The 16821-nt window shown below is 42.5% G+C and overlaps 2 protein-coding genes across 2 annotated transcripts; one reads left to right on the top strand and one right to left on the bottom strand.

The window, feature by feature from the left end:
• The first annotated feature begins 526 nt into the window (after nt 1–526).
• dpep1 (dipeptidase 1) lies at nt 527–6358 on the top strand. Its single transcript, XM_028402141.1, has 10 exons — nt 527–891; nt 1032–1158; nt 1363–1495; nt 1583–1733; nt 2345–2414; nt 2694–2870; nt 4690–4774; nt 4874–4949; nt 5116–5251; nt 6117–6358. The coding sequence occupies exons 1-10, from the start codon at nt 764–766 to the stop codon at nt 6294–6296; spliced, it is 1263 nt and encodes a 420-aa protein (XP_028257942.1). The 5' UTR covers nt 527–763; the 3' UTR covers nt 6297–6358.
• Nucleotides 6059–16554, bottom strand: slc22a31 (solute carrier family 22 member 31). Its single transcript, XM_028402140.1, has 9 exons — nt 16115–16554; nt 13586–13689; nt 13139–13293; nt 10114–10282; nt 9712–9857; nt 8731–8839; nt 8418–8632; nt 8000–8111; nt 6059–7888 (listed from the first exon to the last, which is right to left on the bottom strand). Exons 1-9 carry the CDS (start codon nt 16544–16546, stop codon nt 7444–7446), a joined length of 1887 nt encoding a protein of 628 aa, XP_028257941.1. The 5' UTR covers nt 16547–16554; the 3' UTR covers nt 6059–7443.
• Between the last annotated feature and the right edge of the window lie 267 nt (nt 16555–16821).

Below are 16821 nucleotides of genomic sequence, written 5' to 3'. Positions count from 1 at the left end.
CAGCTTACTGAGGATAGATGCAAGATTTTTTTTGATCCACAAATATTCTTTGGTATCTGGTAAATGTGTCTCTTCACTGTCCAAGTTCCCCACAATCCACAGAGGCATTTTGTGTTTGGGACTTCTGGGCTTTTGGTGGCTAACTATACTCTATACAGAACATACCATGAGGTGGTAGTTCTTTCACTAGTAATACAACAGACTGTGAGATGTATGATCCATTCCCTGCTCTGCTGACATCCTGGTTTTGTACCTGACGTCATCTGACAAGCACAGTGTTGATATGAGTTTGAGTGTAAATCATCTTAAATGGTTGATGCAGTTGGCATTGCGATGGTGATTTCACAAGGATTTCAAACAACAATTTTCAAAAAAATGTTATTGTTAGATGTGTTTGGGGTTTCATTACAGTTCCGTTACAAAATTATAGAATTGCTTACATGTTTTAAGTGTGCCGTACCTCTTTAAGTTACTGTGGTGCATTTATGACAGCTTACACAGTAATGAGAAACAGACTCCTGACAGAGGAGGAGTCGACCTGCTATCCAAGCACAAACGAATGGAAAGAGACAGAAAACTGAAGCGAGAATCTGCAAGGACAAAAATCAAAAACGCAGATGATTGGCATTAAACTACTGAGACGGAGATCTGTAGTAGCTGCAGGTGTTAGAATCAGGTTATTCTGAGGAGAAAGAAGGGTCGAGTGAGGGGAAAAAAGTTTAGAAACACAGCAAAGAAGAAAGTTAGGCATTAACAAAAAGTCATGATGAGTAAGACTGTGTTATGTTCATGTTTGGTTCTATTGATTAGTTGTTGTGCCGTCGCCTCTGCTGAGGACCCTTACATGACCAGAGCTCTGAAGCTGATGTCTGAGACGCCGCTCATCGATGGGTAAGTATACTAGTAGTAAGTTACTGCACTGAAATCTGATCATGGAGGCATTTACTGCGACTGAGGCATCAAAAAGACGAGTTTTCCTTTATGCTGAATTGCAGTAGATTATGTAATTTAGGCCCTTTTTTTTGTTCCAGACATAATGATCTACCCTGGCAGCTTCGGAAACAGTTCAACAATCAGCTAAGTAAAGTGGATCTTAACACACTGGACTCTACACACACCAACATTCCTAAAATCAAGGAGGGTCGGCTCGGAGCACAGGTACACACACAACGGAATGCACTGGTCATTAGGTCAAGCCCCCCCACCCCAACACACACACACACATAAACTGTGACAGCTGATTACTTGCAGATGGTGTCAGACTGTCATGCTAACGATAAAAGGAAAGCATACATAAATTCAGCCCATAACTTTGAACAGCAGTGTCTATAATTCATATCGCCTCTTTGTTCCCTCTCTCAGTTCTGGTCAGCCTATGTGCCATGTGACGCTCAGTACAAAGACGCTGTCAGACAAACACTGGAGCAGATAGACGTGGTTCACAGGATGTGTCAAAAATACCCAGAAACCTTCATGTTTGCCACTAATAGTCAGGGTGAGACTGTGAGCTATAGCAGTCATTTTAGACTGCCCTGTTCTTACCTGCCTGTGCTGCTTCACACATTATGTTGTGTCTGCACAGAAATCATGGAGGCATTCGAAATGAACAAGACAGCCAGCCTGATCGGGGTGGAGGGGGGTCACTCAATCGACAGCAGTCTGGGAACCCTGCGCACCATGTACAATCTGGGAGTGCGCTACCTGACCCTAACGCACTCCTGCAACACACCCTGGTAAGAACCAGCAGATGTAAGGTATCCAGCACACACATGCTATGAAACTATTAATCAACCAAAACACTTCAACATAATGAGCATGTCCTGTGTTTCACTGAATAGTATTCAACACAAATAAAAGTGGTTATAAAGTTGGAGTCACTTCCTCTGGCGCAGTGAAAACCGTTGTAGAATTGTAAATCAATCTTTCAGTTACTGTCAGTAACACCTGTGTGGTGTGTTTGGATTGCTGCCGGCTGGGTTGTGTTGGATAGTACGGGGGATTCCTGCACGTCTGCCGAGTTGGGTTGTTGCTAAAACGCTTTGCCAGCAACAGCTGGTTCCGTTCACAGTTATATAATAATGTTTTTATCACTGAATCATGTTTCCTATGAAACGGAGACTGATGTATCCGACAGCTGGGTTATGTCGGGAAGCTGCTTTGTTTTATAATTTGTCTGTACTTTTTTTCACCTGGTTGTTGTTTACTGTATGGGCTGGACTGTGTGAAGGCAGTGTGTGTTCTTATTACCTAAATATACGGTAATTCTCAGGCTATGGCCTAACATATTAGCTGATAAATAAATCCAAAAACGTCCTTCCTATTGGTAACTTTTCTTTCTTGTCAGGTCAGATAACTGGCTTGTCGACACCGGATCAGAACCCTCTCAACACAATGGCCTCTCTGAGTTTGGCAAGGTCGGTGTGAGATACTGTGATTTATTTTGGCATCACTTGGTCACTTATTTGATCAAACATTCTGTCATAATGTTCATGGTGTGTGAAACTAAATTCTCACTGAGAATGAAAGATAACATGAGACTTCAATGACACAGTGAGTTGTAAGGCGATTAGCATTAAAACAGCAGCATCGCAAAGAATAATAACTAATTCAAGCAGAGCTTCATCATTGGATTGAAAAAGACCTTAACTAATTATTATTTATAGATTGTTTTATTTTCTGCTTTCCTTTAACAGCAACTCATTGTGGAGATGAACCGTCTGGGGATGCTGATCGACCTGGCTCATGTGTCAGTGGAAGTGATGAACCAGGTGTTGGACCTGTCCGAAGCTCCGGTTATCTTCAGCCACTCCTCCGCTTACAGCGTCTGTCAAAACAAAAGGAACGTCCCAGACGACGTTCTCATGAAAGTGGTGAGTCTACACCTGGGGGGGGGGGGAATTAAGATGTGTTTTAAGTAAAGGTACACACAGTATCAGAGGTGTTCAAACACTGGGCATGGTAATCACAATACTAGATGATTTAAGTAACAGTGGAAACTGCTGCTGTCGATCAAAAGCAAAGCCGACCCCTTTACATGAAGGGCTGAATGTGATCTGAAACAATGTTTAGATGGGTAGTAAAGAAACAACTGCATGAAGCTCAGGACAACAGTTTCCCCAGTAGTATACAACCCAGAGCATCACACTTCCTCTGATGACTCACCCTCTTCTCAGGCAGTGTGATCCTCCTGCTGGCTTCCTTATACACTAAGATTCCCCCAGTGCTTTGACACCTTTTATATTAATTCTGTTCAATTCAAGTTCATTTAAGTTCATATAGCGATTTTTAGAATGAGAGAGATGTTGTGGTTCAGTTTATTACATTCAGCTCACTGAGACCATTACGGAAATGTCTTACTTGAGGCTCTAAGCCTCACGACGGCCAAGAACCTAACTCTGCATTAGGGTTAGGGTTACAGCTAGGGTTAGGGTCAGGGTTAGAGTTAGGAAGGTCACAGAGTTGTGGTTCAAACTTTAGGTTCTGCGACCTTCCTATCTCTAACCCTAATATAGAGTAAACAGACTACCCAATGTATAGTTCTTCACGTTGTGTGATAAATAATGATCCCATGTTGCCATTGATTAGAACAAATGCATAAAATGAGTGTGATGGTCTGCTTTCTTAGAATAACTGACCTAGGCGCCCCCTCAGAATGAGATAATGTGGGTAAACTTTGCATTTCCTGAATCCTTAGAATCCTGCCAGTATTGAAGTGTTCGTATTTTGTATCTCTCGTGCTTCCTGATGCCACAGGACTAAAAGACAAAAGATGATTTAGGCAGAAATACCAGGAAAATGTTTGTGATTAAAAGTTTGAAGAGCTCCAGTGTCCTCTGTACTTGTCAAAAGTATTCATGGAAGAGCTTGAATGAAATCTCAGAATGTCACCTTTAAAATGATCATAAACATAATACTATACATTATTGAAATATGTCCTTAACAAGGGCCAATACCAAGAAATGCACCAGTGTCAAAAAATCATTTTTTTAATCAGGGGAGGGTAACTTTAACAGCTGATAATAATCATTTAGCTGTGACTTCAATGGGATTATCATACGAAAATGTGGAGTACAGACATGTAGCTTTTCAAAATAGAAAGAGAGAAACATAATTTTATATGATATAACATGCATTTTATACAGACAACATTAGAAAGGAAAAGGCAGGGAGAGAAGCAGCAACTGTTATCGGAGTGGAAGGTGAAAAGCTGCCCCATATACGTGTGTTGATGGAGGAAACTGAGCAAAGGAGCAGCACATTGTACTGTATGTACTGTACTTTAGAGTGCTGCTATTGAAGTGACTTGGATATGTAGGAGCAGGAAGTATGAATCCTGACCTCAGGTAACACACTGATAAATGCTTTTTATTGCACTGGCAGGTTTCAAGCGGCTGTAAAATCAGTCCGGATCAAGTGATGCATGATTGGCAATTCCCAGTTTAGAGCCAATAAAATATGAACAGAAGACAAGAACTCCATTGATAAGAAAGCTGAGGCCGATAACCTTGTGTGGATATTTCTAAAAGCACCTTCTGGCCTGGATCACATCTCTCCTTGTTCCCTCTGCACTCCTGGCAGAGTACAGAGTGTCCTGACCAGCAAAGCAGAAGGGACATGTCTCCTCCTAGCCTATAGGTTAGAGTGTCACTTAGTGTTTCACTGTCATGTAACAGCTGTCTGTCCTTCCAGAAAGAGACAAGAGGAATCGTGATGGTGAACTTCTACAACGACTATGTGACCTGCAGCAAGACGGCTAAGCTGTCAGACGTGGCAGGTAAATTACTGCCAAGAAGACCACAAAGTGCTGTAAAGTTGGTTAAATATTAACTTCCATCCAGCCGGTTAATTGCCAGGGTTACTGCTCTCATTACAGATCACTTTGACCACATAAAAAGAGTGGGCGGAGCAGGTATCGTTGGTTTTGGTGGTGATTATGATGGGGTTACTAGGTGAGAATAATTGATCCCTCAAAAACCTGAAATGTCCAATATGTAGTCATGTAGAAATGTGTAGCAAATTTAGTCTCAAATTGAAGCCAAATTATCACATAATAAAAGAGCTGGGTAGAAGAATGATAGCCAAACATAAATCCTGTCATTATATGCTTTATTTAAGACTACCAGAGGGCTTGGAGGATGTGTCCAAGGTGCCCAGGCTGGTGGCTGAACTCCTGAGGAGAAACTGGACTGATGAGGAAGTCAAAGATGCTCTCGGAAACAACCTGCTGCGGGTCCTGAGAGAGGCTGAGAAGGTGAGGAATAAACACATAAACAAATTATAAGCAGATTTCTGGCAGCAAAACACTGTGTGAAGGAGGCTTTATCATGTGTGGAAAAGCAGAATTGGTCTAAATTTATAAGACACAGGGTGTAAAGTCTGAAATGTGTGGGAGTTTACAAGGCAGGAAGGGTCTGAGGCCACTCATATATCATATGAGAACGGTGGTAGAGAAGAGAAGGAATGTGGATTATGAGCTGCGTGCATTTACGTCATTGCAGATTGTTCTGTGAAGGGTAAAAAGACCAATTATAACAGGCTTTTATTACTGTAGATCACAGAATTTAGCTGACTGGGCTCATCCATGATTCTCCCTGTTGTTTTTAAATGCTAAATGTTGTAGCCTGGACAGTGTCACTGTCCAAAAGTTACAAAAAACTGAATGCTATACATACTGTAAGAAGACAAAGGGTAAAAAACCTTTTTAATCCGAGAGTAATTGCCTTGTAAACAGTGGAGAATCTGGAAGTTGTTGGCCTTAACCCATAACTCCAAGATGAAATTACAACTTATTCTTTTGATGGTTAGTGTGGTACAGGTGAGCCGAGTTTAACTTTAATGAAACTTGTTTATAACATGCTTTATCAGGAATGAATTCAGGTTTCCAGTGTTCTTTGATAACAGGCACTGCAGCTTCAGTTGTAGAACTAACAAGTTCATCATCATTTATAAGGTCCCATGTTGCGAACATTTATTCAATGTTCCCAACAGGGTTCTTAGATAAATGTGAGCATGGAAAATTACCGGGAAATTCTAGTTTATGGCATCTTTTACACAGTAGTCACAGCCATGTAGCACAAACGGAGCCTGATGTTTTTTTTTTGTCCTCTGTGTGTCAGGTCCGTGATGATAAGAAAAACTCAAGTCCAGATGACGTTCCCATTCCATATGAGGAGGTGGTGAACCCGTGCAGGACAAGCTATGGCTACAGTGTTAATGCTGGAACCATCCATTCACACAGCACACTGCTGTTCCTGCTCACACTGGCTGTCCAGGCTGGTATCAGATTAACAGTTTAATACACTGTTTATCAATGTAACTGTGTGTGCAGACGATAAGAGAGTAATCTAAAGTCTGAAAATGTGCTAGATTCTTTTTTTTAGAAATAGCTGCAGTTAAATTGTGCTAAAAAAATAAGGTACCTTCAGGAAAATGAGAGCATTGTTATCAAAGCTTATCAATAATGATCATGTCAAAGTTAGGTTTATTTAAACCTGAAACTTGGCTTTTTTAAATTCTAATATTAAACTATCACACGTCTACAGTGGGGTGTGATGATCAGGCAGATTTCAACAAAAGTCACAAATGTACAAAGACAATCCTGAACTTCAGTGTAGACGTTCTCACATGTAGTAATTGATATTTGTCAGAGAAGAGCTCCATCTAGTGTCCTGAGAGGGTAACACATCTGGGCAGGCGACCACAATTTTTTTTACAGGATTTAGTTTAGACATAGACATGTGTTCTGATCTTTGGTTATTTACAAAAGCACCTTTGTTTTCTCACTGAATGATAATTTGACAGTAAACATTTCCCAAATAATTAGCAGTGAGTTTTACAATTTTACAAACACACACACCTTGAAAATGACACCAGTTCTAAAAGGTTGGTCTGCTGAGGCACTAAAACATTAGTGCCGTTTCAAATTTCAACCACAGACAAAATTCATTCTAGTCTTCTATTTGGTATCCGGTCTTTTTTTTCTCCCACACAGACCCCAACGTTCAGCTCAATATTAACATTAACACTGATAGTGGCACACCAATTAACCTTTGACTCCATCATCATATTCATTATCAGTGCATCATTTTAGCACCCTTTTGTAAACAGAATCATGTGTCCTAGTGATCCTGTTGGGCTCCTCTCAGCACTGAGATCAGACAGACAGGTTTGATGAAAAGTGCATACATTACTAATACAAAGACAAAAGGCTGCTGCTCACACGATCAAGAGCAGCAAGGAGTTTGTCTGTGGAAAGACTAATGTCACAATGATTTGAATAATAAAATAAAAAGTTAAAGAAGGCCTGAAAACAAAGTTGGAGCTATCGCTCTAAAGTGCACTGCATCAAAGCTGAGGTCAGATCTTCATTATGAACATCTTCTTCCGTGATGTTAGAGGTATGTCTAGAATAAAAGAGGATAATCCAAGTCTCTGCACAGGAAGTTAGGATACACACTCTTTCCGTGTCTCATTCTCTTGTTCCTGTGCTTCACTGTCGGACAGCAGAGGTGCTTGAGTCGGCACAGCAATCCTGTAAGGCACAGTGTCTTTTGTCAACATCTTCCGGGTGGCAGAAACCAGGCGGGAATAGTTGTCAGGGTTGTACTCCTGCAGAGGGGTCCGCGTACGAAGAAGAGGTAGGTTGTCCCTGTCGGGTCGGGACAGGAAGAGAGGAGGTCGCCGCTGGCTCTCGCCCTCCTTCAGGGAGTCTGGGAGCGGCTTGCGCTTGCTTTCAGGTAGCAGCATTATGCAGAGGACGGAGAGAACAGCGAAGGAGGCGAAGATGACCTGGTGAAGGAAGTAGCCGCCGTTGTTCTGGAGCTCCATCAGGGAAGAGGCAGCCATGCCAACACAACCTGATGCCAACACCAGGCCGAGGCAGCCACCGCTGAAGGAGAGGAGAGAAGCAGGATGATGAGGTTTATTCACATGGTACTTCTCAGTTGACTTCAGACATTTGTACGTTTGTGTCACTGCCTCAACATGTCTGTCAGCTTACCGGACTACCGTTGGCATCACCTCACAGGCGAAGAACACACTGAGCAAAGCGAGGGCCTGAGAGAACAGCAAGCCCACGACCGAGAGCACCAACACAAGGCCCCCTTTAAGGTCTGAAAGTGGAAAAAAAAGGACCAAATTAAGCTGCGTCACTGTGACAAAAGTGACTGCAGAGTTCTCCACAGAGGACAGAGCGGATATGTGAATATCAACATTAATCATTTCTGTTCACTGGCTTGGAGGGAAATGAATTCTAGCCAAATCAAGGGACTCGATGTTCAGGTCAAATGGGACATTCTTAACATTGTAGTGTCAAGTCTGTGAAGAGGTAATACAATGAGAGCAGCTACTCTATTAAATGCACATGTATCAACTGAAGTTAGATTAACTGCTGCGTATCAAAGAAGTTAAACTCTTACACTGTGTGAGCGCCAGCAGCAGCAGTGATGACAGTCCAGTGATGATGGCAGAGAGCAGCAGCATACCACGCCGCCCGAAGTGATTTACTGACAGACAGATGAAGATGCAGGCCAGTGCTCCAGTTATCACTCGGAGGAAGTAGCTGAAGTAGAAGTTGGTGGAGTAACGATGCAGGTTTCTGGTGAAGCAGTACTGGATGCCTGTTCCAATGAAGCTGGAGGAAGGCAATAAAAATGTCACTCTGTCTCAACCTGGGAGAAATGTACAATTACGGAAGCTCAACAAATAAGAACATGGAGAATAAAAACTCACAGCGTGAAGCTGAGTATGAGGCAGTTCTTCCAGATGACACGAGTCCGACGCAGCTCCAGAACTGAATAGTACCTCGGTTTACTGTCCTCTCCGTACACAGAATCGATGTCTACAGACAGGTTTTACCAACAGCTGCTTTTAAAATGCACAATCACAGAACATCCATCTATGAATCTGACACAAAACCCCACAATTATACTCATGGAAAGCCGTTTACTATCCCTGCTAATGCATTACATACATACATATATTGTCTGACACAGTAATGATCCTCTGCCTTGAATCTCTGAGGATATCTCAGTATCCACCAAAATCAACCCTCCTCATGTCCAACTTAGCCAGCAGACAGCATGACCTGATGTCATTTCACGATGCTCACATAACTTTTACATATCACCACATGACACAACTGAAGTTTAGGGGTTATTACATGTTCAGCTTTGATGTGCGATTCTCTCTATACCAATTACAAGAGATAGAAGCAAAGTATTAACAATCACTGTGCTTACAAACTTTAAGAGCACATGAATGAACAAAAAATGTCCTACTCCTAAGAAAATGATGCTTACGTCTATCCTGAGTCCAGGATATACTAAACCAGCCAAACATATTTTATGAAACAGTGACACCTGCTGGAATTATGACGAAGAACCTGGTACTTATGTGCAGCTAAGAAAAAAAACACCAGTGGGACGATATCATTACTCTCCTCCTGAATGAGGCGTTTCTGCTGCAGATGATATACATTAGGGCAAATGATGAGGTTATAGGTCAGACTCATTAAATACTGGATGATAATCAAAGACAATGGAAACTGACCAGCCCTTCTAAATTTTGTGGAATGGATTAGACCGATGATCAAACTGGGGTCACATGTAGAGACACTTTTTTTAACCTAGTGCTTCTTTCTGATGATGGTCTAATTGTTTCTGATTTCTCTTATGAAATAAAACGTTTGTCTCTTTATATGTGTGTGTGTACCTGTCAGCAGGGATTCACCAGGGTAGATCTCATCTTGCAGACAAACACCATTTCTGGTGGAGAATTCCTGGAGGCTCTTCTTCACCTGAGGAATGTGAAGCGTAGCGAGCAGCCAGCGAGGAGACTCAGGAAAAACTGATGCACAGCTGAGGAAAACAACACCGTTATCATATCTGAGACATAAAAGAGCGAAAACGTTTTTAACATGAAGAGAGAGTGTGAAATATGTGAATATGAGGTGTTTATCAACGACTTGAAGCATCAACAGACCTGTTTACAGTTAGTCATTCTGTGATCACTATCAGTGTCCTGAGACAATTAGACATTTAGCTCAGAGCTCAATGGCAGTATAGACACGTGGCATATTCCACCTCTCATATGAAATCATGTTCTCTGACTCACCACCAGTATGAAAGGAGCAGAAGCAAAGGCAAAGTGGACACAGCTTGGAGAACGGGCCAATCACGGCACAGCACAGCCATGCCTGGCAACAGCAGTTCTGCAAAAATGGCAAAGAAGCCGCTGACCATGGCAACCATGAGGCGGTGGGGAGGGTCACACAGCTCCAACCCTGAGAGAGCAAGGGGAACACAGATGACATCAGCTGAAGCACAACAAATATGATTTGAGCAGAACTAATTTTCTTACAGGAGACTCACTTCTTCACATAAAACGACTCAAGTATGTCGAGGTCACACATGAGTTACACTGTTTGCACTGTAAAAAATAGATACATCCACTGCCACTTAACCCATTGCTGTGTGGATTACTGTTTTAAAACCAGACCTGGGTGGAGCTAGGAGACACAAGGATATAACTATGGATGTCACCACCCTCAAGTTTATGCTTTATTTTTTTATGCTTCCCATAATGTAGCAACTGCAACCACATGCTGTTTAGGAAGTTATTTGTGTGATAACTCTTTTTCACAGAAAAAACTTGAACCTTTCAAGGTCTGAGAACATTATATCTATGACCATCTGCAACCTTTTCCCCTCAGAACTCCAAGCTGTTTTTGTGCATCACACCTCTAGTAATGATAGGCTTGTTTTAAGGAAACACCAGCCTCTGCATAACATTTGAAAAAAGCACAAAGTTCATGGTGGACAGAGCTGCTAGGAGATGAAGTAACCTCAGGTACTTACATAAACTAATTTGGGAGCACATGTTTTTTGCTGAACTTTAACCTCTTTTCCCCCCATGGCACAGATTCTTGTCGTGCCTCCTCCCTGTCAGGGTTGATGTGTGGTTGTGGTGGTCGTGGGTGTAGCAGGGTAATGGGGGACTCACTTCCTGCTCACTTCCTTGCCTTCAGCCCTCTCCTGCTATTGTTTTTTTGAGCAGCGCCGGCAGGACATCACTGATAAAACCTTCCCCTCAGGCTCTCATCCCACCCCAGAACAAAATCTGGACTCAATCTGGTTCTAACCTTACAGGAATGTGGGAGTCTGTCAAAAACAGAAAAAGAGTGCGTGGGTGTGCCAAATGGAACTGCTAGAACACCTCCTTCTCTTACACAGGAATGCGTACAGTCTCCAACATGATTATGCTCTCACTTTAGACGGGCAGCGTTTGACACACTGTGTAACTCTAGCAGGCTGAGACATGAAGTCACGCACAGAGCCGAGTCATGTTGGAGACGGGAGCTGAGGATTTATCATGCATATATCTCAGCTGCCCCCATGACAGAGGAAAGAAAACACTCAACCAGCTGTCTGCTGTCAGTCACAGCTCACTTCTTTAGTCACTGTTGAATACAGTTATATAAGGTGAAGGAATTAGGTTGCTGTCACCATGAAGTTTCACCTTTTACTTTTTAAATGCTGAAACGATCTTTTCATACGTCTACAAGTCAATTTGTTCCTGTTGACGTCTCTGGATATGAGGTCACAAGGACTCTGGACCACCATGAAATCTAATCGGTTCATCTTTGAGTTCAAGAGGACATCCAAGTCAAATTTAAAAACAAACAAACAAAAACCCTGAAGGCCCCTTCTTAAGTTGTCTTTCAACTTAAGAAAACAGCAAAGTTGCTGAGATAGTGATCGTGTTCACAAAAATGTGACCTCCACATCCTCAGCAGGTCACGTTAGGGTCCAGCTAAATGTTCAAAGAACATCTAAAGAGGTTTTACTCAGATATCATGTTTACAAGAAAGGAATATAATGCTGACCACCACATGCTGCCAGTGTGAATGCACAAAAAAGAACATGTGTCACTCCAGGCGAGCGTGTTTCAACCTTCACAGTGAAGGTTCCTCTGTGTTAAAAGTAATCAAAGCCTGACAGTAGACTGGGTTCACTCTTTGCTAAAATGGCTCCCCAAAAGTCTGTCATGTGGACAGCTATGCATTTCTGGCTTCATAAATAGGTTTGAAAGTGGCTTTACTTGCAGAAACATAAACTGTCAATTTGACTGATTGATGATAGCTGAAGGTTAATTCATGTTTTCTTCTGTTATCAATGACTAATACAGGTCCATGACAACATGAATAACTCATCAGGAGGTCATCATTACAGATCATGTGATCCTATTTGTCTGTTTTAGTTTAAAAAGATGTCGACTGACACAAATGCAGAGAACGCTCATAGCTCAACAAAAATAAGAGGTGAATGTCATTAGTGGTAAACCAGATAACAGGAAGTAAAGACATGATTTAAACAACTTTCAGACTCAGTGACTTTAAGACTTCTGCAGTTATCGAGTTTGATTTCAGAAGTTTGTGTTTCCTAAAGTAAAGATAAGATGGTAACACTCAGATAGGCTGAATTTCCAATTTGCTCCTGTAAGAGCTCAATGGGATTTTCTTATCTCCCCCTGATAAGATGGTTCTCCTGTTAGGAGGAGGACACGACGTGTGTGTGTTTTGTTCTGTTTGCTTTCTTCTTAATGAAGAACTGGGAATCACAAGGCAGTGACCAATTACATTTACATAGTATGACATTTATATAGCACCATGTGAAGCTCAGGGGCTTTTCCTTAATGACACAGCAACATGTTTCTGGACTGATGCTCAGTCATGATCATGTGTCACTGATTATTTACCCACCAGCCTCACATTTCATTATTAGATTATTAAAGTATGAGTAAATATGGAGAAACAGAACTGTAAACATTATGGGATTAAATGCACCACAATGATATTAATATACACGTAGGTAAATGTGGCAAATCATAAATATGTACAGTAAAAAAAATTAAATCCATTTCAGATTTTTTTTTTTTTTTGTTTTTTGTTTTTTTAAATGCTGGTGCGTTTAATAGCATATTAATTTAGTTCATGAGTCAGTCAGAGGAGAAGAACCCTGTAACCCTTGTATAAGCATGGAGAAAGTCAATGACTCATGGCCCAGTGCAGGAATCCAAACATACACTAAACAAACGAGTGACACACACTGACAGACTGTAAAAGCAGCAGAGTACTTACTGGCGATGTACGAGGACACAAACACTCCGGCGAGCATGGCACCCTGAGACAGACGCAGCAGCAGAAACACCACCGGACTGCTGGACAGACACACAGCCACACCGGACAGACTGGACAGACTGATAGAGAGAAGGAACCCTCGTCGACGACCAATCCTGAAAGACACACAGGGACAGTCAAACATGAAATACTAACATAAAAGTGTGGTGAGAAAATGACAAGATGTCTTAGTGTCTAGTGTGCTACTATTTATTCTATACTGTCTCATGAGAGACCGAGGTTCAGAGAGCTGAAGTTCTATAGAATTTCTCAATATTAGGTACAAGCCAGAGGCACAGTAGGCCTGGTCACACCATCATAATTCACAGGAGTGAGTGAAGGCATACAACTGAAATATATACCTCGCAAACACTGCTGCGTCTATATATAGAGGAGTTTAATACATACCAATCACACAATGTACCAAGAAATACATATCCCAGAATCCATCCTGTCATGAAGCAGATGTGCTGCACAGGGATTTTCCAGTAGTCACTGCAAACTAGGTTCCACTGCAAAAGAATTAAGAACAAAGAGAGCCCTTTCATAGACAAATTTCATTACGTTCCAAAAAAGAAATCACATGTGGCTAACAGGCATTAGCACTTTGACAGATTGTACCAAGTGACATGATATTCTTCTTATAAAAAACACACGAAAAGGACAAATTTTCAGCTATGCATTAATGCATAACTGGTGAGCAAACATCAAGGCTGAATGAAGGAAATCAAACAGCATTATTATCCTTCAGTAAATGTAATTCATAAAGACATGGATAACTAACCTCCTCTTTAAGATGCAATTTGGATTATAACACTTCATCATAATCAGACTACGTAACATGCAGGGGCTACCAGTCAGCTCCTAAACACAGAGAGACTCCTGTGAGGAGGCAGGAATGTAGATCATGTTGGCTCAAATTGAGTTAAGATGCCTGCTGACAGTGTTATTACATTAGAACAAAGTAAAGCTGCGAGCTCCGTGCCTGGTTAGTACCAGTCACTGCCTGGAAGGAAGCTCTTCTGCTGCTCCGTTACATCTTCCTCTGCCTCCTCTACACTACTGTACGGCAGAGTTAAAATACAGCTCAAAACTGACACCAACGAAGAAGAGAGTTTGTTAGGAGTGAGTCTATAGTCTACAGAGGAGAGTGGTAGGCAGAAACAGACAGAGAGAGACAACTCAGACACATCTGGACCAAAAACTCCACCTGATTGGCAGCTCTGGAAGTCAATTTCCACTGTGGCCCAAAACCTCAATCTTTATAACGAAACAATATAAAATCTACTCTTTTGTTCTAATTTTCATTTTCACAACAACTGTACTGATGGTTAAGCAGCCAGTCAGAGTCAGGCAGAGCGAGGCGCTTCAGAAACCTCTGAGCAGCGTGACAGGAGGTTTGTCGACCGACGGTCCTCCACCTTACAGTTTTTTCTGCTGACATCATCCACTGGGATTTGTGTAGCTACCTCTGTCCTGCATTGCCGACCAGACTATTGATAAGATGTACACTACTACATCTAATGATGTCGTTTGCTTTGTCAGGTTTCAAGAGTCACTTCTCTGCTCCAACGGACTTCCTGCATTTGTCTTGAATCCACCTGGAAAACATGAAAATCGGGCACCAATACAAACCAATGTGTTACCTACTACGTCAGAAATGCTGGGAATAAAACTTGTCAAGAAAGGAGAACAAAACATCTCCACAAAGTAGAATCAGAGAATCATCAACCCATTCCACTCTTCAGTCAAAGACATTCATTCCACTGATTTCCCTGGAGTGGGGGAGTCCTGCCCTCTGTGCTGACTGCCTACACATTAAACGCAGCTTTGTGAACTGTAACACAGCTGGAGTTAAAGGCCAAGCAATGTGTCACACTAGAATAAGTTTACTATGTAATAATTTAAAATGATTTATCCAAATGTAGGCAGAGGTGGACGGGAACTGTTGAAGATGTCAGATAAGTTCTATGTGAACTTTGTGGCAGTATGGAAATATGAAGCCACAGGAATGAACGAGGCCAAGCAGTTATGCTACACAACATGATGTTCAGCAGTGTGCTGTTGTTTGCCTGCTGCCTGTATTAACAATATTGTCCTCGATTCAGTTTTTCCGTTGTCCAAGTTTCCCTTTGTCCCAGCGAATGACGTCAAAGGGCGGAGGAAGCTGCCGCTGCTGCTGGTAGAGGAGGTGTTCAGGGTCTCAGGAAGGAACATGGAGCCTTCAAACTGTCCAGTGCAGCAGGAGGAAAAAAACATGTTCTCTCTGTCCTGTTTCCTTGAAGCCACCATACACAGATGATAATCTGCGCAGTTACCCATAATTACCTTATTCCCCCTAATCTCCACCACATCTGACAACACTCAACACTGAAGTCTGGCTCCTGCCTGTTCTAAACACTCAATGAGAAATGTTTTCAGATCCTGTTATCAATATTTGCAGACTGGGATGGATCCTTAAGGAGCGATGAAAGCAGCTGGAACGGAGATAAAGACGACATGTCTGCTGCTTATTTACACATTTCACAAAATGTGAGCAGGCATTGGTCAGTGTGAACGCTGCTGCAGCTGTTTATACGCACTGACTGAACTTACATATGTGTGATCCTGGGAAACACAAGGCCTGACAGCAGGATCAGGCCCAGAGCTACAGCAACGTTAAACTGTTCAACCTGAATCAATATTGACTGAAGCTGCGGACAGTCTTCTTCACAGAGGAGAGAAAAGTGAGCGGAAACTGGAACAAATCCACCATCTTGGAGCAAAGCCAACAAACTCAATTAGCTGATAGAGTTACACAACTAAGGAGTGTGTTGATGCTCACTCATGTGACACAATTAAAATACAACCCAGAAATATTTTTGTTTAATCAGTGTATCGCTGTTATTTCTGTCTACAAATGTCAGAAGTTGGAAGATTGGTAAGAACTCCTCTTACCTCTGTGACAAAGTTACTGTGGAGCCCCGCTGCGTGCGAGTATTCCCACCCTTTGGTGCAGGACACCCTCATCCTGGGCACGTTTTCAGAGAAGTCCGACGTGTTTGGAGGGTACTTAAAGAGTTCACAGTGGCTGAGACCGGAGCCGTTCACCCAGGGGATGGTGAGGTTGAGGTACCCCTGCCTGGAAAAGTTGCTGAGAAGAAACGTGGAGGGCAGGAGCTGCGGGTCTGGTTTACAGTGGTACGATTCCGGGATGAGAGTGTAAAACACATCGCTGAACAGATTCAACATGACCGCGAAGTTTGGGAACCAGCTGAACACGACCACGATTCGGTTGTAGCGCCCATAACCTCCGATGTGGGGAAAAACTTTCGTCTCGAAATCCATTTGAAGGCGAGAGCTCGCTGTAACAGACGCTCCTCTGGACATCACGCAGCGAGTGCGCACACTCAGCAGCCGCGCGACGCGGCAGCAGGTAGGCAGGGAGGGGCGGGGCCAGACGGCACGGGGTTTTTGGGATCGACCTATGACACACACACACACACACACACACACACACACACACACACACACACACCTGCCCTCAATGACGCCCGGATCCCTAATTTACCCATAAAGCACTTCAACATCAGTAGACTCCATATTGGACACACACATAAACACCAGATTTATACATCTGTGACATCACCTGAAGGTTAAGATCA

This window comes from Parambassis ranga, chromosome 3, assembly GCF_900634625.1.
Source record: "Parambassis ranga chromosome 3, fParRan2.1, whole genome shotgun sequence".
Taxonomy (NCBI): Eukaryota; Metazoa; Chordata; class Actinopteri; family Ambassidae; genus Parambassis; species Parambassis ranga.
The sequence above is the reverse complement of the archived record's forward strand: the minus strand, read 5'-3'. Positions and strand labels throughout refer to the sequence as shown.